At 46.7% G+C, this 25,820-nt stretch overlaps 1 protein-coding gene across 2 annotated transcripts in view; it reads left to right on the top strand.

Annotated features, from left to right (window-relative positions):
- Positions 1-5,773: 5,773 nt before the first annotated feature.
- CPAMD8 (C3 and PZP like alpha-2-macroglobulin domain containing 8) overlaps positions 5,774-25,820 on the top strand; it is a 1,104,327-nt gene continuing 1,084,280 nt past the window's right edge. The window contains exon 1 of one of the 2 annotated variants that reach the window (XM_069217903.1): positions 5,774-6,960. In XM_069217903.1, the coding sequence (XP_069074004.1) occupies positions 6,878-6,960 (83 nt within the window). In that variant the 5' untranslated portion in view covers positions 5,774-6,877. The remainder of the gene's footprint in view (positions 6,961-25,820) is intronic. The other variant, XM_069217904.1, reaches the window with a different exon arrangement.

Raw genomic sequence — 25,820 nt, 5'->3', positions numbered from 1 at the left:
AAGTGTAGCAGTTGTCTGAAAAGAAAAAAAAGGAAATTTGAAGAGGAGAAGTAAAAGAGAGCTGCTCAATACTGTAGAGAGCAGAAAAGAAGCCACATTGCAAGTGCAACAGATCAGTATGACAGCACTCCCATAAGGAACTGCACTCCCAGCGATACAACATTGTGCACATGCGCCAGTCATGGCGCTGCCACCGTTCAGCCAGCTGCTGGACCCAGCTACAACTGCCCCACGATGGAGCCAGTGGATTGGGTGTCTCCAACATTAATTCTGTGCCACACGTAAAACTGATGGTGCAGTCAAACGATCTGTGATGCTTCATATGGATGGTGCAGAACTGTATGATTTTTTAAAGACATACCCAACACCGGAGACAACAGTGACTTAGATGCCGGGTGGCACAATTGAATCAGCACTTTGATCCACTGTTAAATCCTGCTATGAGAGATTCAAGCTGCAGCAGGCCAACCAGGCCAAAGGAGAATCTGTCCACATATTTTGCATGGTTGTGCGAGTTGGCCAGTGTGTGTTCAGACACTGACAGACAGGACTAAATCAGAGCGCAAGAGTGCAGATCATCTAACATCTGAAACCTCATTCTTCGACAACTTGGCATCACGCTTGACACCATATTGGTCTTGGGGAGATCACTAAAGTTGGCAGATAACAGGACCGAGGATATGGAAATGGCCCTAACTTGAGCCTCAAAAACACCAGCAACATCAAGAGGGGTGAAAATCAAGGAAGAACAGATAGACACCATACAATGAAACCCTGCAAGACCTGTTGGAACAGTGACATGACGCACCACATGCCCAATTTGGTTCAGCACAAAGGAAGCTCTGCTTAAAGTGTGGCCATTAGATTCATTTTGCCAAAGTTTGCAGAAGTACCCATGTGACTCTTGGGTGCAACAAATGAAGGCAGAGAAGTGCAACAAATATCCGCTGAAGCCAACGAGTAGAGACAAACTGACCCAAATGTCCCAGACATGAACCACCCTGATGCCAGCGACGAGGAGGTATTCACAATATCGTACACTGGAAGGGGCAATCAGCACAAAATACCTCTGCCCATATGCTAACTAGGAAATGGTGAAGTTTAGATCCCAGCCCTCATCAACACCCGTGCCCCCGTGAATATGATAGACACCTCTCAGTACGACAAACCCAATCCAAGACTACGGATCATGCTCGCAAAGGCCAAAATCTACACTTGTCATGGCATTGACCCAGTTCCACTGAGGGGCGTAATTGAAGTGGATGTAGAAAATGAAGGCAACAAAATGTGTGTCAAGTTCCATATGATGAAGGGAAATACAGGCACTTTCTTAGTGTCTCATACAGAAGAAGATTTGGGAATAGTCTTATTTGCAAAGTAAATACACCAATCTCATGCTGACAGTATTCTAGCCAACTTCCCAGAATTTTTCAAAGGACTTGGCTGTCTGAAAGGCAGGGTTGTCAAGCTTCATATTGACAAAAGGCCATGCAACACAGGAGGGTGCCACCTCACTTGCGCCCGCTTGTTGAAAAGGAACTGGAAACATTACAGCAACTATGAGTGATTGAAAAAGTAACCGGGCCGGCACCCTGGGTCTCACCTCTTGTGATTGCTCTGAAACCCAAATAGCCAAGGGCCATCAGGCTACGTGTTGATATCAGGCTGCCCAACAAAGCTATTTGGCGTGAGCAGCACATCACCCTGATCATTGATGAGATAGTGAGTGTTTTGAACTGAGCCAAATGGTTCTCCAAGATTGACTTAAACACTGTATTTCACCAGTTACTTCTTGATGAAGCGAGCAGGTATATCACAACATTTTTGACCCATGTAGGACTTTGCCGCTACAAGCGCCTAAGTTTTGGGATATCTTCAGCAACTGAAATATTTAAAGAGGCAATTTGTGAAACACGTCAGGCCTAGTGGGAGTGATTAATGTAAGTAACAACATTATCATTTTCTCGAACATCCTGGAAGAACATCATGCAAGAGTAAGAGCCACTCTCAAGTGCCTAGAAGACAGCAAACTAACATTACACTGACAGAAGTGCTCTTTCTATACCTATGCTGTTGAATTCTTTGGGTACCACTTTTCAAATGATGGCTCAAATGATGGCTTAAGAGTCTACCAGAAGAAGGTGGAGGCTATCAAGCTGGTGGCAGTCCCCCCAATTAAATGGGATGTTTCATTCCTAACCTTGCCACCCTATCTAAACCTCTGCGAGCACTGAGCAAGCATGGCTTCCTGAGGGACTGGAACAACAAGGCTGCCCAAGTGTTCAGGGAATTAAAGAAAGCACTACTCAATAAGACCACTATGGCGTACTTCAATCCCAAGAGACAATCTGAACTTGTTGTGGGTGCTAGTCCTGTAGGATTGGGTGCCATCCTGCTCCAAAAGAACTGAGAAGGGACATGGCTCCCCATCACATACACCAGCAGAGGGCTCTCACTGATGTTGAAACCCAGCATGCTCAAAATGAGAGTGAGACACTGGCGATCCACTAGGCATAATCAACATTTTCACCTCTACCTTTGAGGCCAGAAATTTAAAGTAGTGACTGATCACAAGCCATTGGTGCTTTTATTTGCTGGAACCACCACAAAGGGCTGCTGAAGATCAAAAGGAGGGCTGTGCAACTTCAACCGTACTCCTTCAAAGTAGTGTACTGGCTGGGAGTGAACAACCCTGCTGACTACCTCTTGCAACATCCGCTTGCATCAGAGTCTGCTATACCCAGCAAAGAAGACCAAGGGGTGGAAGGATCTGTGTGTAGATGATTGTTGAGGATGCATGTCCAAAGGCACTGTCTCTGGCGGAAATTCAGGGGGCAACAGAGACTGACTCATGCATATCGAAAGCTAAAAAGGCTCTCCAAAGATGATAGTGGCGCAACTTCTTAGATGGTGTGTGAGTTCTCACTGCAAAGGAACATGTTTTCATGACACAGACCTGGCGAGTTCGTGACGAGCTCAGTGCCAGTGAAGGAGGACTGTTGCTTCGAGATAGACAGATTGTCATCCCTCGGAGTCTCTGGACCCTAGTCGTCGAACTAGCCTACCAGGGCAGTTATGGCATTGCCAAGACCAGGCCCGGTTAACGAACAAGGTATGGTTCCCTGGCATGGGCAAGTGGGTCCAAGAGAAAATGAAGAACTGCCATTCTTTTACCATCACAAGTGGAGAACCACCAGTAGCGCCCATAACCACAGAAGAAGCATGCATACAGCCATGGTCATCCGTCAGCATGGATTTCAGAAGCTTTTCAGACGACAGACTTACTCTCGTCCTTTTGGACAGCAACACAAAGTTTACTGCTGTGGAGCTGGTAAAGTCGACAGCGTTTAAGTATGTTCGACCTACAGTGGAAAAACTATTTGCACTGCTTGGACTACCTGATGAGGTAAGAATTGATAATGAGCTGCCATTCCAAGGGCAAGAATTTCAAGCATACTGCCACAATCTCAACATAAAGCACAGAAGAATAAGCCAGCAGTGGCCTCAACCTAACCGGGAAGTAGAAAGGTTCATGTGGATGCTCCATAGGGCACTCAGAATCTGAGTGGAGATAGGGGCTGATGCTGAGTGTTGCCTGTATTAGTTTTTAAGAGCATCTCGTCAAACACCTTACAGCACAACAGGATGTGCTCCGAGTGATCTACTGATGCAAAGGTGTGCCAGGGACATTCTCACTGCCACTCGAACTTGGAAGCCTGCAGTCATTGAAATACACGCTACCCAAGCGAAACACTGCATCACCAATAAAAAGGCCAGTAAAGATCGCAGAGCTATGGAACCAGCTATCAGCGTGGGTGAAAAAGTTGTCATGAAGGATCGTCACCCAGGGTGGAAGTTTTGCACTACATATGAAAAAGATGTGTGGGAAGTTGTCAAAGCGCGAGGGACCATGATAACTGTCCAAAGAGGAGAATCGGAGACTTTGAGGAATGTCCTGTGGTTTAAAAACATTGTTCAGACCTGACCTGGGCCTGATAAAAGCCATGACTACATAGATCATGCTGCTGCTAGTAAAAGTTCACATCCGAACACCATCCAAATAGCATTGTTGGCGAAATCACCAGTCGCTCCAAGCCAGCTGGTACCAAACCTAGCAGCCCTGCCAAGTTTCCCTGCTCCAAATGTGAAGTGCTGCTCTAGTCCAGGATGTTTATTGGAATTCTGGGACTTGTAGTTTTGTTTAGCCCATTACAAAACATGACTTCAAGTCCCAGAATTCAAGGGAAAAACCTGGACTGGAGCAGCACATCACATATGGACCTGGGAAAGACAGCAACCCACAGGAGGTGACTGTGCGCAGTCAGAGATACGACCTTAAACACAACCCTGCATGCAGTCAGAGGCTTAGGGCCAAATGTAGCAAACTGTTTGCGACTCGCAAACGGCGATTTTTCGCAAACGCATGTTTGCTATGCAGAAATGCATTTTGCGAGTCGGAACCGACTCGCAAAATGCATTTCCGAGTCGCAAATAGGAAGGGGTGTTCCCTCCCTATTTGCGAGTCGCAGTGGTATGCAATTCCAATGGAGTCGCAGTTACCATCCACTTGAAGTGGATGGTAACCCACTCGCAAACGGGAAGGGGTCCCCATGGGACCCGTTCTCCTTTGTGACTGGACCCAAAATTAATTTTTCAGGGCAGGCAGTGGTCCAAGGGACCACTTCCTGCCCTGAAAAAATCCGAAACTAAAGGTTTCGTTTTTTTTTCCTAAGTGCAGCTCGTTTTCCTTTAAGGAAAACGGGCCACACTTGGAAAAAAAAAAACTGCTTTATTTAAAAGCAGTCACGGACATGAAGGTCTGCTGTTCCCAGCAGGCCTCCATCCCCGTGAGTGCCCAGAGTCGCTATGGGGCGCAAAATGCGACCCACCTCATTAATATTAATGAGGTGGGTCTTTGCGACCCCATAGCGACTCGCAGAAGGTGTCTGAGACACCTTTCTGCATATGGTTTTGCGACTCGGAAATTGCGAGTCGCTCGGAGTCGCAATTTCCGAGTCGCAAAACCTAGTTTTGCTACATCTGGCCCTTGGAGACTTTGGGCCATATGTACGAACACTTTTTCCCATTGACACAGAATGGGTAAAAACCTTTGCTACATCTGGCCCTTTGTATGCTGCGCTTCAATGTCGCAATGCCTATTTGGGTGTTGTTTTATTTTTGTTGGTTTTACTTCAATAAAAGTTGGAAAGGATGTAGAGTGCAACTTGACCTCTCCCCGACTGTGTGTCTAATGCACAACCTTAGTGCAGAGCGCGGGACGAGGGTATAAATAAATGCTATGCGATCGCTCGTGGTCACTTGGCGTCACTCTCATGTATCGTACATGTGCTTGTTGTTTATTTTTGGCCCATGTAAAGGTGTGCATCCCTTTGTTCGCCTCACAAACAGTGACATGGGTGCAGTGCGCAGTAAAGCGCCTCGCCCATGCTTGCTCCGTGTTTAAGAATCCTCATTAAATAACGACGTTTCTGCATATGCATTACAGCACACTGGTCCAGAGGCTTCCCTCCACAAGCTGGACCCATGCAAGATAAAACACTTTAAGGAAAGGAACACAACTTTCCGAGCCTACACTCATCTACAAAATCAGACCCTCCCTCCCCCTTTGAAGAGACAGGAAAGGGGCGGGAAAGAGTTGGGTGAGCCGACGCCCCCTCCCCTTCAAAAAAATACACCACCGAAATGAATGAAACAAGGAAGAAGTGCAAATGCTCCTCCCCTCCCCATCCAGGCTGAAGGTCATTCTGGCAACAGTGGTACTAGAGGGGGTGGGGTGGGGGAGAGAGACCCCACGGACCCCTTGCAGCAGAGTCTCCAGTGACCCAGAAGCAGCTCATTACAGCTGCTGGGAGAGCGGGCTGCGGTGTGAGGAAGAGGAGGCGGAGGGGCATAGGAGGCACCAGGCCGGCGGTCACCCCCGGTGCCCAGGAATTCCAGGGCAGAGGGAGCCAAACAAGCTCCAAGGGAGCGAGGGAGGCAGAGGGAGGTGGGCTGGGAGTGACAAGCAGCCCCCGGGCAGAGAGGGTGGGAAGAGGGAAAGAGGAAGTAATGAAGAAGGGCATCTTCCGGTCACTGAAGAGACCCGGGGGGCGCCGGGGAAGGAGAGAGTGAGGCAGTCATGCTTTACACTATAAAGCCAGGCGCAACCCTGCAGGAGAGGCTTTCTGGGAGAGGGGGCACCGCGGTGGCTACCTCGCCGAGCGCTGCGACGCACACTTGAAGCTGAGGTGTGCAGTGCGCACGCCGAGCCCGGTGCAGACCGGCAGCTTTTGTGCCCTCTGCAGACAGGGAAGTTAGGTACCTTGTGCAGAAACTCCGGGGTGCCAGCGAGCTCTGTGTAGAGACCGAGTGACCTGCGGGCACGTGGAGCACAGGTTGCCCTGTATGCCCGGTGCAGGGAGGTAAACTGCCTACCGCGTGCACATTTCTAACCCAAGTTGCCCTGTGCGCATAGACACCCTGGGTGCCCAGTGCCCGTACGTGGTCTGAAGCGCCCTGTTCACAGACAGGTACGGGTTGATGCGCCCAGCGCAGGCAGAGTGCCAGGCTCGGAGCCGCTGTACCGTGAAGCGCCTTGTTCTCGAAGGCAAGTAACCGGGGGGTCCCTACTGCGCACCCAGCCCGGCCCGCTTGGTTCACTGAACCAGCGGTGCCCTCTGCACACACAGCCCTGTCGGTGTGCTTGGTTCGCATGTACACACTGAACCAGCGGTGCCCTCTGCACACACAGCCTCAGGAGCACGGTGGTCCCTGCAGCTCTAGAGCTCCCTAGAACTAGGCTGGGGTCCTGCCTACAACCGTGACCCATCTCTGCTGAGGACTGATCGCTTCCTGTGCGGCCGCCGTGTGCTGAAAGATGCCTCCCAAGCAAGGCCAGTTGTGGACATGTTTCACCCCGTTCATGCTTCTCGGCAGCCTCTGCTCAGCCCAGGACAGACAGTGAGTACATGAGTTTCATAAACTTTGATTTTTGTCATTTGTGTTTATGTAACGTGATGCATTCTGTTTGAAAAATACGAGTCTTTGCATCAGATTGAAATGCGTTCGTCAGGCTGGCTGGGCGACTCGCATCTCCGGGTCACCTCTTAAGCAGGTAGACATCGTAGAAAAGGCAAAGCATTGCACGGGCAGGTCCTCTCTTGGCTGCCAGAGATCTCGAAGGAATGTGTGGCCACTTGAAACCTTGACTGAGGAATGCTGTGGCGCCCGCCCGCCCGCGGCCGGGGGGAGAGGGCTGCACAGACTGTAGTTTACAGGTCACTCTTAGGTACACTTGGCTTGTGTGTAGTTCACGTTTCCGCTTACTTAAGTATTGTATTTCCAGTGACTCTGATGGAAGTCAGAAGGTGGCTGGATCGGAAGCCCAAAGGGCCTTTCGAGTCTCCACTGAAAGAGACGTAGTTTCAGGCAGGGCAGTAAGTTCCGGTGATGCCTCCGTTTTGTCAGAACTCCTTCCAGCGTCATCAAGGCGATACCTGAAATCCGCGCGTTTAATTTGAAATATACAGACCTAGCAATTCTTAAACGACTTGTATTTCAAGGCATCGCGTTTACAGGCTGTGACTCACGGACAGCAGCCATTCGTAAAGTGGCGATCTCCAAAGTGACAGCGCAAAATGATGCCCCCCCACCAAGAATATGAACAAAGCACTCCAGAGAACCTTGTATGACCGACCGTTTTCAGGCAACAAAGTGCCAAGATAACTCTGGCGATTCATTTACCTGCTGCAGAGAGATCGGGGTCTTTTCTAGTAGCAATGTGCCTGCTGCAAAGAAAGTGAACTATGCTGACCACGGAACAGTATTTTGTGTGTATAGCTCATACTGCTTCTGTCAAAGGTATTCTCTTGTTACTGTGCAGTTCATAAATTACAATCCTAATCTAGCACAGTGAGCTATGAACTGCCATCAAAGAGCTGCGAGGAAACTGCTTGGCACAGGTTAGAAAGTTATTTTTTCCCAGCCTCTGATGATCCTAATTTTGCTAAAAAATAAAAAGGGGTCTGTTTGGGTAGAAATACATCGTTATTAGTAAAATCAACCCTGGCCACCACTGTGTTATGTTCTGAATCCTGAGTTTAAGCTTTCCCAGACAAGGCACTCTAAAAAATGCTACCAGAATGGATGACGTGAATCCTACACCTCGTAATCCCTTTTGTCGACATTTTCTATACACTGATTTACATATGTATGATGTATTCCCTCCGTTTGTCTGCATGATGTAAAATGCCCAACACCCTAAGCTGGCAAGAGAGGCGCTATAAAACAAGTGAAATACATGTGAGAGAGGGGCTATGGAGAGATGAGGTGCACTATCAGAGGGTTATGGTGAGGGAATCACTGAAGGACCCTAATAAAGATTGCAGTATACTAGTGCACTGTAAGGTCATCATTTACTTTGCTTTAAAAATAAATACAATTGAATGGATAATAAAACGTGTTGTAGAATGCACTGTTTTTGCCATTTTCCCCCAAACATTCTTGTGTGCGCCCACCAAAGCCCCATTGTAGCAGTCAGGCACGCTTGCTTGGCACCCTGTGAGGACTGGCCTGACAAAATTTGCACCGCTGCTTTGGGGTCCCAATCTGGTCCTGCTCCAGTCTCTCCAACATCTCACAGATATTCATTCGACTTGGACTGAAAGGGGACACCTGAAGAGCCCATGAGCCATGGCGACCCCCTAGATCTCAGTTTCCATAGAAAGCAGAACTCAAGCTACACTTCCCAAAGTTTCTGATCTGCTGCGGGTGAGTGTGTAGGAGGATGTTGGGGACATGAAAATCTGGCCTAGGAGTAGCAGATCATGAAGAGTAGCTTTATCATACCCATCTGTCCTTCATATCTTCAATCTCTGGGTAGGTCCTATAGCAGAGCCCTGAGGAAACAGCATTTGGGCAATGCAGCAAGGGCCCCCAATGAGACCTCTTTGACAAATTGAGAGCAAGCGTTAGCAGTCTACTGTCTGCAAAATGCTTGTGCAGGAAGCAAATAATAGTCATTCCCCACCAGGAAAAGGCCTGGGGCGACTGCAAAGCAAGCCTCGTAGGCTCTGGTAGGATGAACAGAGGCCCGCACCTGAAGGGGGCTGGAGGGGCTGGGGTGGTAAACAATGCCAAGGCTTGAGAATGTAGGTCCCCAGATGGGACAATCGGCAGGAAATGGCACCCCAGCCTGAGCGTGGGGGAGAGGGGAAGGATGGAAAGGCCGCCAAATCTGCAGGAAAGGTGCAAAACCTGCCAGCCAGTGGAGAGGCTTGGGAGGGGGGGGGGGTCAAAATTTACCTCCAGTGCATTGTAGCCTTATTAAGAGGGGTTCAAGCACCCGTGCCCAGTCACTATTTCATTTTTGGGCCGGTGCTGATCTTCAGCAAGACCCACCCATTCTCACCCAACAAAAACGTTGCTGCAGCAACAAGGCGATAAATGAGTCAATTACCTGGAGCTTAAGAAGGTTGAAAGGCACCATCCCATCACAATGGGGTGGCAAACGTGGTACTTGCATTGGGATGCCTCACAGTAGGGTAAGGTTGTTAGAGATGTGGGTGGGGAGAGGGCAGGGGCACAGAACACAGCACTTGCAGCCCAGGCCCGCTGGTCAAGGGACTACACCGAATAAGCAAAGGTAGCGAGATGGGCCTAAAAAGAGAGACCCCCCCCCTCCACCTCAGGGACTCCAGTTGACAGTAATAAACACTATAATGATTTTTGGTGATTAATGACTTTATGACAAGGTATCAATATTCCTGTACGTTTGATTTAGGACTTCATTTATGACAAAAACGTTTAATTTATGGCTTGATGTATGACCTGGCAACAAGCTGGGATTTTTTGATTAATGACACGTGTTATGATGATGATGTAACCTCAAAGAAGAGTCTGTGATTTAGGCTGACAATGAACGATTTATGACGAGCAGGATGATTTATGGCTTCCCCATAACGTCGAAGCGGGGGAGCTATTGTACTACACTGGTGTGAATAAAGCTGTGGCCAAAAACGTCCGAACATGTTCAGTGTGTGGTGTTTCAGTGCAGAATGGGAGTGCTGTGTGTGAAGTTTAGTGCATGGGCACTTGAAGGAAGGAGTCGGCGGCACAACCAAGAAACCTGAGAAGTACTGGAGGGATGCCTATGACAACTGTGGCTTTGTATTCACACTACAAAATAAAGGATGCAAGAACGGAGGTCCCTAGTTCTATACGTGTAGAACAGGTGGGTGCACCTTAAATAAAGGTTATGCCTCATCACCTCACCTGAGGAGCTAAGAAGACGTGAAAAGAAGACCTCTGATTCTGCCAATGCCTTTGGTGAATATGCAGCACTACCCTGAATCAATGGTAGACATGTATGCATGAGGGATGCGCAGGACGTGCAGATCACTAGGGTGTTGTGAAGAAGTATTGGCGATCAAGAAATCTGTTTTCCATCAAAGCTGCTTTAAGTTGCAGAAGGCCATTCATCGGTACGGAGGGTTTATCCGTCAGATATGAAAGCAAATAAGTGAGGTCCAATCTAATGGTTTGTCTTCTCATTGGAGGCCACACATGCAACAGAACCATTGCATGCCCCTGACAGCCTTGTTGAAGGAAGCAACATATTCCCTTGGTTTATTTTTGTATGTCCCAGTGGGCACCAAAAAAAGACTTGCAAGTGTCCACTTAAACACCCGAATCCACAATGTGCTTGGAAAATGACACAAACTCATTCACACAGTTGGAAAGATAATTTCTGCCACTGAGGTGGCCCCCTTTGCACAACCTACCTCCACCACTTGCTCTTCTTTTGTGATTACCTGGTGACCACCAGAACATCTTTGTTGCCGTAGGTGAGGCCTTGCCCTAAGAACTCTGTAATCAAGTGGTCTGTGTAAGGAAATGCCTCCTTGGCATGGTTACCCCCTGACCTTTTGCCTTTGCTGATGCCAAGTTATGATTTCAAAGTGTGCTGGGACCCTGCTAACCAGGCCCCTGCACCAGTGTTCTTTCCCTAAACTGTACCTTTGTCTCCACAATTGGCACAACCCTGGCACCCAGGTAAGTCCCTTGTAACTGGTACCCCTGGTACCAAGGGCCCTGATGCCAGGGAAGGTCTCTAAGGGCTGCAGCATATCTTATGCCACCCTGGGGACCCCTCACTCAGCACATACACACTGCTTGCCAGCTTGTGTGTGCTGGTGGGGAGAAAATGACTAAGTCGACATGGCACTCCCCTCAGAATCCATGCCAACCTCACACTGCCTGTGGCATAGGCAAGTCACCCCTCTAGCAGGCTTTAGAGCCCTAAGGCAGGGTGCACTATACCACAGGTGAGGGCATATGTGCATGAGCACTATGCCCCTACAGTGTCTAAGCAAAACCTTAGACATTGTAAGTGCAGGGTAGCCATAAGAGTATATGGTCTGGGAGTTTCTCAAACACGAACTCCACAGCACCATAATGGCTACACTGAAAACTGGGAAGTTTGGTATCAAACTTCTTAGCACAATAAATGCACACTGATGCCAGTGTGCACTTTATTGTAAAAATACACCCAGAGGGCATCTTAGAGATGCCCCTTGAAAACATACCTGACTTCCAGTGTAGGCTAACTAGTTTTTGCCAGCCTGCCACACACCAGACATGTTGCTAGCCACATGGGGAGAGTGCCTTTGTCACTTTGTGGCCAGGAACAAAGCCTGTACTGGGTGGACGTGCTTCTCACCTCTCCCTGCAGGAACTGTAACACCTGGCGGTGAGCCTCAAAGGCTCACCCCCTTCGTTACAGCGCCACAGGGCATCCCAGCTAGTGGAGATGCCCGTCCCTCCGGGCACTGCCCCCACTTTTGGCGGCAAGGCTGGAGGAGATAATGAGAAAAACAAGGAGGAGTCACCCCCCAGTCAGGACAGCCCCTAAGGTGTCCTGAGCCTAGGTGACTCTTTCTTTTAGAAATCCTCCATCTTGTAGAAGGAGGATTCCCCCATTAGGATTAGGGATGTGCCCACCTCCCCACAGGGAGGAGGCACAAAGAGGGTGTAGCCACCCTCAAGGACAGTAGCCATTGGCTACTGCTCTCCCAGACCTAAACCCACCCCTAAATTCAGTATTTAGGGGCTCCCAGAACCGAGGAAGATAGATTCCTGCAACCTAAAGAAGAAGAAGGACTGCTGACCTGAAGCCCTGCAGTGAAGACGGAGACGACAACTGAAATTTGGCCCCAGGCCCACCGATCTGTCTCCCTACTTCAACGAAAACTGCACCAGCGACGCATCCAACAGGGACCAGCGACCTTTGAAGCCTCAGAGGACTGCCCTGCATCTAAAGGACCAAGAAGCTCCAGAGAACAGTGGCCCTGTTCAAGAAACTGCAACTTTCTGCAACAAAGAAGCAACTTTAAAGACCCCACGTTTCCCGCCGGAAGCGTGAGACTTTCCACTCTGCACCCGATGCCCCCAGCTCGACCTGCGGAAAACTAATACTACAGGGAGGACTCCCCGGTGACTGCGAGCCAGTGAGTAGCCAGAGTTGACCCCACTGAGCCCCCACAGCGACACCTGCAGAGGAAATCCAGAGGCTCCCCCTGACTGCGACTTCCTGTAACAAGAAACCCGACGCCTGGAACCAGCACTGCACCCGCAGCCCCCAGGACCTGAAGGAACCGAACTCTAGTGCAGGAGCGACCCCCAGGCGACCCTCTGCCTAGCCCAGGTGGTGGCTACCCCGAGGAGCCCCCCTGTGCCTGCCTGCATCGTTGAAGAGACCCCCAGTTCTCCCCATTGATTCCTATCTGAAACCCGACGTCTGTTTGCACTCTGCACCCGGCCGCCCCTGTGCCGCTGAGGGTGTACTTTCTGTGCCTGCTTGTGTCCCCCCCGGTACCCTACAAAACCCCACCCGGTCTGCCCTCCGAGGACGCGGGTACTTACCTGCTGGCAGACTGGATCCGGGGCACCCCTATTTCCATTGAAGCCTATGCGTTTTGGGCACCACTTTGACCTCTGCACCTGACCGGCCCTGAGCTGCTGGTGTGGGAACATTGGGGTTGCCTTGAACCCCCAACGGTGGGCTACTTTGGACCCAACTTTGAACCCTGTAGGTGTTTGACTTACCTGTGAACTTAACAATTACTTACCTCCCCCAGGGACTGTTGAATTTTGCACTGTGTCCACTTTTAAAATAGCTTATTGCCTTTGTTGTCAAAACTGTACATGCTATTGTGATTATCCAAAGTTTCTAGAATACTTGAGTGAAGTACCTTTCATTTGAAGTATTACTTGTAAATCTTGAACCTGTGGTTCTTAAAATAAACTAAGAAAATATATTTTTCTATATAAAAACCTATTGGCCTGGAGTAAGTCTTTGAGTATGTGTTCCTCATTTATTGCCTGTGTGTGTACAACAAGTGCTTAACACTACCCTCTGATAAGCCTACTGCTCGACCACACTACCACAAAATAGAGCATTAGAATTATCTCTTTTTCCCACTATCTCACCTCTAAGGGGAACCCTTGGACTCTGTGCACACTATTTCTTACTTTGAAATAGTATATACAGAGCCACCTTCCTACAGTCTAGGTGAGCGTTAGCAGGGTGTGGTCCAAGATCCACTTTGCCAATGGCTAGGAGATATTTCCTCATGAGAAGCAGGTTGGTTTTCTTCTAAAGGATACTGGAAAAAAAAGAGAAGACAAGCTAGGGTCAGTCCATGAGGTTGTTTGTGCTTATGGTGCTTTGCTCCATTTATTTTGAAGGACCCTCAGAATAAGGAAGTCTGAGGAAAGGAGCAGATAAAGGGTCCTAAGCAGTTCAGCATAAGACAGTTCTAAGGTACCCTGAACCTTACCAGAATAGAGGTGAGAAATTCCTGGTTGCCCCTCTACTGTGGCTGACGACAACACTTTCTCAGGCTTCTAAACACTCTCAAAAAGAGTGCCCACATAATGTGGAAAGGGATTTGTAGAGCATGGCCATAGTGTCGCCTTTTGTATCTTGACAGCTTGGACATTACCACAAGAAGCAAAATCTTTAAGACTAGTAAAATCCTCTTCAACTCCAAAAAATTGTGCCAGTGTATATCATATCTGTCCCACAAAGCTTTACTCAAAGGTTCTGAGTGGGTACACATTTGTACTTTGACATATCTACTGTGACAGAGATCTGCAGATATGGTAGGCAGAAGGCTGGGAGCGTGAGCACACTACCTCCAGATTAGGGTCGAAGATGCATAGATCGAGACAGGCTTTCTTTGGCTCATAGCAGCTGATTTCATTGCTTTTTCTGTTCAAGATGAAGGTATTTCATATTCAGTTTGGACTAGGCGCAACTCCTTTTAAAGGCCCATGAAGTCCCATTCTTAGAAGCCTCTGGAACCATCAGGCTGTAACTGTGCTGTACCTTAGGAAGAGATAATGTGTCTCCTAATGGATGAAAGTAGGAGAGTATGGGTTGCCCTTGATAGTCCTATAACCTAACTGGACAATATAGAAAGTAGTTCATTTTGTGTGACGTTAGTTTTGATTCCAGTGCCACACAGGCACATTTCAAATAGTTTCCCAGTAAATGAGGTAGCTCTCAACTGAGATGCAACAGTATTTATTGAAGTAGCAATGTCTATATTAAACAATGAGTGCTGCAAACACACCAGAATAAAACACTGTGACTTTAAACGCATTTCTCTAAACAGATGGCTTTCAGAAACATCTTTTGCATAGTTTCGCCTGTGCTGGTTATTGTAGGGAACACCAACTGTTCTTATTGCAGTTTTTAGCGGGCTCTGGAAACCAATTTAATCTATACATGAAAATATTCAATTGGGGACTGTGATGGAAAATATCAACTCAGCTAGAGATTGGGAGGTGCTAGATCAAGTGTCTTTCCTCCAATACATGTCTCTTGGAAAGCTTGATTAATATGGTAGGTCTGTGTTGTTGTAAAGTGCCCCTTTGGCATGGTTACCCCCCTACTTTTTGCCTGATATCTGATGCTAAGTTTACTGAGTGTGTGCTGGGATCCTGCTAACCAGGCCCCAGCACCTGTGCTCTTTCCCTAATCTGTACCATTGCTTCCACAATTGGCACTCCCCTGGCACACAGCTAAGTCCCCTGTGAAAGGTACCAGTGGTACCAAGGGCCCTGTGTCCAGGGATGGTCCCGACGGGCTACAGCATGTAGTATGCCACCCAAAGGGAGTGCTCACCCAACAGGCACACTGCCATTGTAAATTGTGTGTGTTGGTGGGAGAAAAAGGTAAAGTCGACATGGCACCACTCTCAGGGTGCCAAGCCCACAGACCACTGCCTGTGGTATAGCTAAGTCATCCCTCCAGCAGGCCTTACAGCCCTAAGGCAGGATGCACTATACCACAGCTGAGGGCATAGCTGCAGGAGGAATATATGCCTCTACAGTGCTTAAGTCCATTCTTAGACATTGTAAGTGCAGTGTAGACATACTGAGTATATGGGCTGAAAGTTTGTCATTGCAAACTTCACAGCTCTATGATGGGCTTCAATCTTCTCAGCTCAATAAACCAACCCTGATGCCAGTGTTGGATTTATTGAAAAATGCACACAGAGGGCATCTTAGAGATGCCCCCGCTGTATTTCACCCAACACTCCTGCCACTAACAGACAAGTTTCTGACCCCATAGGGTGAGGGCCTTTGTGCTTTCAGGGGGGAGGGACAAAGCCTGCTCTGGGTGAAGGTGCTTCACACCTTGCCCCTGGAGGAACTTCAACACTAGGTGGTGAGCCTCAAAGGCTCTTGCCTTTTGTTACACTGCCCCACGGCACTCCAGCTAATGGAGATGCCCACCCGCAGACCAAGCCCCACTTTTGGCAGCAGGTCCGGTGGGAAAACTAGTAAACACAAGGAGGAGTGACCACCTCGGCTGGGACTACCCCTAGGGTGCCCAGAGCTGAGGTGATCCCCCTCTTTGCAGAATCCTTCATCTTGTTTTGGAGGAGGATAGCCAATAAGATTAAGAATGTGCCCTCCTCCCCAAGGGGGGGGGGCACAGGAAGGGTGTTGCCACCCTCAGGGCCAGTAGCCATAAGTACTGCCCTCTGACCCTTGTAACACACCTAAATCCAGAATTTAGGGGCACCCCTGAACCTTGCTCTTTAGATTCCTGGCAACCTGAAAAAAAGAAGGACTGAAGAGCCGCACCAGCAGAGAAGACTGGCGACGACAACTGCCTTGGCCTCAGCCCTACCGGCATGTCTGCAGCTTCAAGACTCCTGCTACAAAAAGGCGACACATCCTGCAGGACCAGTTACTCTACAATCCCCCAGAGGCCTGCCTACCAAGGACCAAGATTTCCCAAGGACAGCGACACTGTCCAAAACGAAACCGCCAAGAAAGCTTCCAGAACCACCCTGTATCCACGAGTCCTGCCCACTCTGCACCTGACGCCCATATCCCTGTGGCTCATTGGTCCAGAGAAGGTCCCTAGATGATTCCAAACTCAAGTCCACCCTCGGTTGACCCCTCCTGACCAACACGAAGACACCTGCAGCCTAAATCCAGAGGACCCCCCTGACCGTGACCGACTCCAGTGAAGATTTCCCGACCGCTAAAGGTACCCCAGCTCCTTTAGCCCCCTGGCCTTGGAGGACCCAACCGACAGTCCAGGAACGTCCAGTGGGCTCTCTACTTACCTGTCCAGCTGTTGGTTTTCTTCAGCCAACCCCCTGGAGTAAGCCTGGGGCATCTTTGTGTCCCCTCTGGTTTCTCTATTGAAAAGCATTGGGTGCCAGACGATTTATTTGCACTTGGCTGCCCCCATGCCATGGATTGTGTTTTATTTGGTGCTGGCCTGCGGCTTCATCTGGTGTTGATCTAAACTCCTCCAGGTATGAACCTTGAAGTCACTGGTACTTACCTGCAAGCTCTTTCTAAGTGCCCCCAGTCTTCATAGGATTTCATTGGGCACCAACACCAAATTTTACCTCTGTACCCAGTCGGTGCTGTGTTGCTGGTGGTGCTCCCTTCGTTTCTTCCTAACCTTTACCCTGTGGATACCCTAACCCTCGAAGACTGGGATAGTAAATCAAGTGCTTACCTGCAAATTGTTTTATTACTTTTCCTCCCCTAGGACTGCATTGCTTTTATTGTGAAATTGCACTGTCTACTTTCGAAATTGAAAAGTATTACTTACCTGTAAACTGTTTTATCTGTGAATTCTAAACAAAGTGCATTTGATACTTGAAAAAGATACATTCTTGAAAATGTACTTACCTGCAACAAAGATCCTTTTGGTTTTAGAAATAAAATAACAGTACATTTTTTGATGATAAATAAAACATTGGCCTGGAGTTAGTCATTAAGTGTGTGCCTCATTTCTTGACTGTGTGCATACAACAAATTTAGCACTTCCCTTTGATAAGCCTAACTTATCGACCACACTACCACAAAAGAGAGCATTAGTATTACCTACTTTAGCCTCTGTAAAGCCTCTGGGGATCCACAGGACTATACCTTACTCTGGTATAGTATATACAGAGCCAGCTTTCTAAATGCGTTGGTTTGATCTGCGTATAGTGAAATGTTCCGTTGAAGGCAGTAGGCTTGGCTTATTTATTGTGAAAAGCATGGTAAAGTTGATAGTCATTTAATGGTGGACTGTGGTAAAGCATGTAGAAAGGTATGTTGTTACATGGAACCTCACAGATTACTGTAGCAGGCAAGGATTTTGGTGTTTGTTACTCCAGGTTTTGACAAAAACTGACAGAAGATTTGCATTGTGCGAATCCTTGTTAGGCCTTCTTAAGAGGGATTGTATATTGTTTTACCAACTGTAATTTATTATGATAATTTTTTTGCTGCATGCTTGACCCTTGTGAAAAGTGTTATGGTCAATATAGTAGGTCAATATAGTAAACCTGATTTTGTTATGATGTTATGAAGACAAGTCAATGATAAAAGCTTTAGGCCTGACATGTTCACTGGGAAAAGTTAAGTGTGATGTTGATTGTATGATCCATTTATTATAAAAAGTTACAACAAGGGCAGGAGGGCTAACTTATTTATAATGTACAACAAATGTTAGTCAGTAGCATTTTTAGAATGGGCTGGTGTTTCACAAGGTTATAGGCTACTGACAGCTATTTTGTTACATGGATTGTCACCAATTACTCTAGCAGACAAGGCTTTTTGGTGTTGGTCAGCCCCTCTGACAAACTCTGGGAGTAGATCTGTACTGTGATAATCCTTGCTAGAACACCTTAGGAGGCGATGTATATTGTTTTCATCAACTTCAATGTTGTCCATATTTACGCTTTTATGCTTAGAATTGAGCTGTATGTATTAAAGTCCTTTTGGCATGTGGCCTGACAACGTTAGCTGTCTGCCTGGCTCCAGTAGTCAAAATTCCAGGGAGACTCAATACTTGTACATACACATATATAGGGGCTTTGTGTCACTCCTCTACTGCCATTAGGCTAGTTGAGCAAGTGTCACTTACATTCTGTTTCTGACTATGACAGTATATAGCTTGGTGAAATGGATCACCCCACTTCAGCCAGGGCTCTAATGGTCTGAGTGACCACATTTCTCCTGATCGCATTTGCACATCCACCTGAAACTGAGTTTGCTTTCCTGCCAGAGTTAGCTAGCCAGTCTGTTAGTTTTCCATTTTCCCATTGTAGGGGTCCACTTTCATGTTTTTCTTGCTTGCTAGTGGTCATCTCTGCTTTTTTCTGCCTCCTTTTTCTGTTTCAGAGCAGTGACCAACTACTGTCTTATTCCACTTTGGTTTCTTTATCTCTTGGTGTAATGGACTATTTTTGTCATTTCTCTGGTTTCACTTTGGGTGTTTTAGGCTGGTAGCTGCCTGCATTTTATTGCAGCATTCCATTCCATTCCTCCCACCTACTCCCATGTTGCTGACATTTGTTTTGGCTTTATACCAGTGCTGTCCTCATTTACCTCTGGCTCCTAAAATAAGCTTACTTTACAAAAGAAACACCCAGATGTTTAGCTCACTGCTCATGAAAGCCATGATATGCCCTTTCTGGTAGAATGTAGCTAAACCTAGAAGCAATGATGTGAAACTTGCTTAGCCTCGCATCGCATCTTGAGTCTCTCTCTCCAGGGCCCCTCCCTGCTAGCACTCATGACATGGCACACAGGGCATTGCTTATCTCCTTTATTGGGGCCATAAATCTTCTCGGGATTCTCTGGATGTTGAAATGCAAAGCAAAGAATGCTTGCAAGACTTTTCATTCTGTTAAAATCCTGTTCCAGCCTTATTTTACAATTTCTGTTCAGACGTTTACACAACCCGAGGTAATGCAATCATCCTCTCCTCTCTTCTCAATGGCTTGTTTATTTATTTTTTCTAGAACGCCCAGCAGACAGTGCTGCTGTGCCTCTCGCTTCCTGCTACTTTCATCTGCAGTATGCAGCAGCCTGTGTAGCCATTGCCATCTTAGAATGGTGTTATCCAGAGTGTATCATTGATTAACCATTCCAAGATAGTTCCAATTTGTTTATTATGCAACGGTATGACAAAAGGAGTACGCCTGGATTATATATTGCAAAAAGCATTTATTAAAGCCAATAGGACTACAACAGTAGATTGCTATCACACTATGTTACAGGCTGTAGACAGGTATTTTTTCATGTCAAATCTCACTGATTACTGTAGATTTTGATGATCCCTGTTAGGCCCTTTGAGAGGGGTTGTATATTGTGTTGCTAGCTATCATTTTGTAGATATTTGTAATTTTATCACTGTTTGCATGACGATTGTCAGATTATGGGTACTTCAGTACATCTTTGCTGGTTATGGTGTCATTGTAGGGGTCCATCCATATCAGTTCATTGGAAAAAGCTCTGTTAGATTCTGTAGGTTTGACCTGCTCATTATAAAAAGCTATGTCAAAGCCAATAGGACTGACTTAGGTATTGTAAAAAACTTATGTTAAAGGCTTTTAAGGATGGATTATTAACACTCCGTGCCAAGAGGCAGGTATATTGTTAAATGGAATCTCACAAATACCTTTGTAAGCGAGGATTTCGGTGTTGATTTTCCCCTTTGATAAACCCTAGGGGTAGAAAATTTGCACAATAATAATTCTTTTAGAAACCCTTGGGGAGGGAGGCCTGACCGATGTACCAATGTACTCATAACATATATATAAATATAATAATGCTGTTGGTCTGTACGAGTGTCCTTTACACTCTGCTTCATCAATGAGCACATACATGGTGAGGCAAAGGTTCAGCCCACTTCTGCTATTGGTTCTCTTGCTAAATGAGTGTCAGCATTTGTCTGATCACATGAGTTCATCTGCCTGAAAATGAGTGCGCTTCAGTGCCAAGGCTGGAGAGCCAGTTTTCTAGCTTTATATGTGATCCTTTTAGAGGAAGGTCCCCTCTCCTTTTCTTTTTATCTTCATTTTTTAGAATATACTACAGCTCCCCAAACAGTGCTGATGGTCTGCTTGTATGCTGCTCATTCCATGTACAGTGCACTTCCTCCCATCTGGCCACTGTTTTAAACCAAAGAACCTTATAGAAATGGTATTATCAAAAGTATATTGTTTCACTATTACAACATAGCCAACATTTTGGTTCCAAATGTGGCAATGCTGGAACTTTTAAACAATGTAATACTATATATAACACTATTGCAAGATGGTCACCCACTACTATGTTTAATCTTAATTTGAACGCAAGAATGAGTAAATTGATGGGTGAGTGGATGTCCAAGTGCAAGGATGAGTGACAGAGTGCATGTGTGATGACTCCCCGAACGACTAAACTCAACAATTGCTTTAGAGGCACTTCATATATAAGCCAGACCCATTGGCCCTGCCAATGCTCGTTTGAGCTTTCAGACCAATCCTATTTTAAATCTTCAGACTTCATCTCAGATTATGGATACTAGTTCCTTTTCTGTTGTTTTTCTTTCATTTTCTTTTACTTTTATCCTTTCTATTCATGCCCTCTTGTTAAAAACTAATCATACATTTGTAGGCCTAGAGTAGCCGGCCGAAGGAAGGCAAATGAGTTATAGAAAGGATACACTTTCCATGAAGGGGGCTTCGTAGGAAGGTACAGCGATTATGCACAACAAGTTTGTCAGATGTGTTCAATTTCTAATAGCTATGCTTTCCCAACAGATGCATGAATACTGAAAAGACTAATAAAACGGGTTCCGATTCTAATATTATTGTAATGTAATCATGTGTCAGAATCATAAACATATGCTCTCAAGATACACCAATTACGTTTATGGTACTTACCAGGGTCCATAAATGCTCCCATGGCTGCATAACTAGAGGAGCAGGTGAAACTCTCTAGACCTACCAAAATATTTTGGTGCTCATTAAAAGTTTTTTTGTTTGTTATCCCAATAGGTCCATTAGTAGCAGTTAACAGCCCCATTAGAAACATCAGAAATGCAAGAACACCGCTGAACTCTTCAAATTCACTCTTAGACTTCGGCGCCTAACAGCAATCAAAAGCTCTGTGTGAACGCCAAGGAAGGAAATTAAGAATTACCAGGGTAATCGGTCTTAGAATTAGTGAATCCCCAAGTAATGTTTAATTTCTTAGTGGATCCTTGAAACCCAATTTATTAAGGGCTGGATTTTCATCATCACCAGAGGTACGATACCCTCCGTATTGGTAAATCTGGGTGTGGGAAAATACCAGTCATTTTCCAGGCTGTCCATAACGAAGTCCTTTGTGCAAACAATCCTGCTACTTAAAAGTAAGGCTTTGCTTGGGATATAGCACCTCTAAAGTAACGTTCTTCTGGTCCAGAGTACTCACAACTTCAGAATCTAATGTGACTTTGTCATAGCAGAGAGAAGTGATTAGAACTCAGCTCTCAAGGATCAAATATAATAGGTTGTATGCTGACCAAATCTTTCAATTACTGTAAGGTTTGAATGTTCAAGCACGTGTGTGATTATACTTTTACAGCACACTGTGGTAATTTACCTTTCTCTAGGTGCTACAACAACCTTCTGGAACTCATTATCAGTTCATGGAAGAACTCGCCCGCTCTTCTACCCTTCATAAAACGGTCATAAACTTGCATTTTCGGACTCTTCATGAGGGAGAATGGAACTGTGGAGATGAGCATTAAAGCCTCTATTGGGAATGAATAGTTGCTAGAAATAGAACCTGTCTTCCAAAATAGTTAGCCCCAAAATATTTTTGTTGTCTCAATATTTTGACCACAATGTTATGGCTGAAGATGTGTTTGAGCTGATATTTAGAGTATACACAGACTGAAGCATACCTTATAATTATATGCCAGCTTGCACACAATAACATTTAGTTATTACAATGCTACTGCTGCAAAGATGGTAATAAGGATAAGTTACTTACCTGTAAATCCTAGTTCTCTTCCAGGGGTATCCTCATCAAAGTCATAAACATTGAATATTCCCGCCCTTGTGCGGGGACCCCGGAGCATATATAAAATACACACATATTAACATGTGTAAAAAACAGCAATGCAGGCTATAATGTTAAAAACAGGCTAAAATGCTTTATTTCTATGAAGTTTTTTTTTTTTTTTTTTTTTTTTTTTTATATTATAAAGCTATAATAGAGAATAAATATCTACCCAAGCCCCTCAAACTAGGCTTAGGGAAGTACCGGCAGCAAACTCTAGAGAAAAAGAGAAAAAACTGCATTGAAAAACAATGCAGCATTCTTAGCCAATAGGCTGCATGCAGGTTAACACAGGAGAACCATAAAAACTTTGGCACCGTGCCTTCAAGACCCTGAGCACCTCCAGTATCCCACCATGCCTCAGGGGTGAAGGAAAGGTGACAGTTGGTTCACAGTTAGGTCAGTTCTTTTTACGGTGACAATTTGTATAACTGATTCAAAACACAGTCTGTCCTGCACTTCTAGGAGACGTGCGTCCGGGGAGGAGGGTGGGTTGTTTATGACTTTGATGAGGATACCCCTGGAAGAGAACTAGGATTTACAGGTAAGTAACTTATCCTTCTCTTCCAGGGGATCCTCATCAATAGTCATAAACATTGAATAGATTAGCAAGACCATCCCTAAACCCAGCGGACTGTCCGATAGAAGTGCAGGAATAGATATGTCTTACGCAAATAGATTTCTTAGAGAGGCCTGCTCCACTTGGGCATCCGCTCTTGCATCTGAGTCTAAACAATAATGTCTTGTAAACGTATGGACAGACTTCCATGTAGCAGCTTTACAAATCTCAGATATCGGAACATTGTTAAGGAGAGCAGCAGTAGCCGCTTTACCCCTTGTGGAATGCGCTCTAGGCCGCGCTAGCAATTGTCTATTAGCTAGCTGGTAAGTATTAACAATGCAAGAAACTATCCATCTTGATATTGTTCGCTTAGAAGCTGCCTCTCCTGTCCTTAAATGACCATAGTTTACAAACAAGCAGTTAGAGTGTCTAATCGATTTTGTCTTGTCCAGATAAAATTTCAGCACTCTTTTCAAGTCTAATGAGTGCAATGCTTTCTCTGCCGGAGTCTCCGGATTGGGAAAGAACGTCGGTAAAGTTATGGTCTGATTAATATGGAATTCTGACACCACCTTCGGAAGGAAAGATGGGTGAGTTCGCAGAACCACTCTATTGTCATGAAAAACCGTGTACGGTTCTTTTGCAGACAAGGCCTGGATTTCACTGACCCTCCTCGCTGAAGTAATGGCCACTAGAAAAGCCGTCTTCCACGTAAGGTGTTGTAAAGAGGCCTTATGGATAGGCTCGAAAGGAGGGCCCATAAGTTTTGCCAGGACTATGTTCAGTTCCCATGGAGGAGAAGGCCTCCGAATTGGCGGAAAAACTTTCTTCAAACCTTCTAAGAAATCCTTGACTACAGGTTTTGTAAAGAAGGACTCCTGAGAAGGCGATTTGCGATAGGCAGTAATAGCAGACAAATGTACCTTAATAGATGATACCTGCAGACCGGACTTCGCTAGATGAAGCAAATAGGACAGTATGACATCCTCCTGCGCCCGTATGGGATTATGACCTTTCTGACAGCACCATATGTAGAATCTCTTCCACTTAAAAGCGTAGGAACGCCGCATGGAAGGTCGTTTGGACTCTTTCAAGATGCTCATGCACTCCTGCGAGAGTCCTAGTTGCCCATACTGCAGGAATTCAGGAGCCATGCTGTTAAGCTCAGAGAGGGTAGGTTGGGATGTAGAATCCTGCCCTCCATTCTGCTCAGAAGATCCGGTCTGCACGGCAGCCTCCTGTGAGGTTCTTCCGACAGGTTGAGGAGATCCGTGTACCAGAACTGTCGGGGCCATTGCGGCGCTATAAGAATCATTCTGGTCCTGGATCTGTAAAGTTTGCTGATCACTGCCGGAATGAGGGGAATCGGCGGAAAAGCGTAAAGAAATGTCCCTGACCAGTCGATCAACAGGGCATTCCCTCGAGATCCCGGACGGTAGAACCTGGATGCGAAGTCTGGGCATTTCTTGTTTACTTCATCTGCAAAGAGGTCCAGTTGAGGCCGACCCCATTGCGCGAAGATGTATTCTGCGACTTCGCCGTGCAGGATCCAATCGTGAACGTCCTCCAGGTGTCTGCTTAGAAAGTCTGCTTCCACGTTCTGCTGACCTGGCAGGTGAACTGCTGTAATTGACATTCCTCTGGCCAGGAGCCAATGCCATATCGCTTGGGACACTCGCGATAGGGGTAGGGACTTCGTTCCATCCTGTTTGTTCAAGTAATACATCGTGGTTGTATTGTCCGTCTGTATCAAGAGAGTTTTCCCCTGAATTAGCGGTATGAAGGACTTGAGAGCGAGATGGACCGCTCTGAGTTCTAGCAGATTGATGTGGTACTGCTTTTCCTTGTCTGACCACAGACCCTGTGCTTGAAAAGGACCCAGATGAGCCCCCCATCCCTGAAGAGATGCATCCGTTACTAGGGTGTCGGATGGAAGCACCTGGTGAAACGGAGCACCCACTGACAGGTGAGGTCTGTGCATCCACCATCTCAATGACTGAAGTGCTACCTCCGGTAGCCGCACCGTGTCCTCCCAGCGACCTGTTCTCTGGCTCCAGTTGGTCTCCAATGCCTCTTGGAGGGGTCTCATGTGGAGTCTGGCATTTGGGACAATAAAAATGCACGATGCCATAGAGCCCAGTAGTGATGTCACCTGACGTGCCGTAGGTGCGCTGGCTCTCAACAGGTCCTGGCACTTCTTGTTTATTGAGGATAGTCGTTCCTCCGAAGGATACACTTTTTGTAGTTCTGTGTTTATGATAGCTCCTAGGTAGTGAAGATTCTGCGTTGGAGTCAAGGTTGACTTCTGGTAATTGACCTGAAGACCTAGAGCTTCGCAAACTCCTAGTACAATGTCCCGATGGCTTCTCGTCTGCTCCGGAGAAGAAGCCTTTAGTAGCCAGTCGTCTAGGTATGGATATATGTATATCCTTTGTCTTCGGAGATGTGCCGCCACCACTGCCATACATTTCGAGAAAACTCTTGGGGCAGATTTCAGGCCAAAGGGTAGAACCCTGAACTGGTAATGCTGTAACGCTATTCGGAAGCGCAGGAATTTTCGATGTTTTGGAGCTATTGGGATGTGAAAATACGCATCCTGCAGGTCGATGGAGCACATCCAGTCTCCCTGATGCAGTTGAGGGAAAATCTGGTGAAGCGCTAGCATTCTGAACTTCTGCTTCCTTATGTATTTGTTCAGCAGCCGTAGATCCAGGATTGGCCTGAAAACGCCCTCTCGACCCTTCTTTGCCACTAGAAAGTAACGGGAGTAGACCCCCTGTCCTCTACGTGCAGGTGGAACCCTTTCTATGGCATTCTTTCTTAGGAGGGCGAGAGCCTCCTTGCGTAGCAA

The sequence above is a fragment of the Pleurodeles waltl genome, chromosome 12 (assembly GCF_031143425.1).
Source record: "Pleurodeles waltl isolate 20211129_DDA chromosome 12, aPleWal1.hap1.20221129, whole genome shotgun sequence".
Classification (NCBI taxonomy): Eukaryota; Metazoa; Chordata; class Amphibia; order Caudata; family Salamandridae; genus Pleurodeles; species Pleurodeles waltl.
The sequence above is the reverse complement of the archived record's forward strand: the minus strand, read 5'-3'. Positions and strand labels throughout refer to the sequence as shown.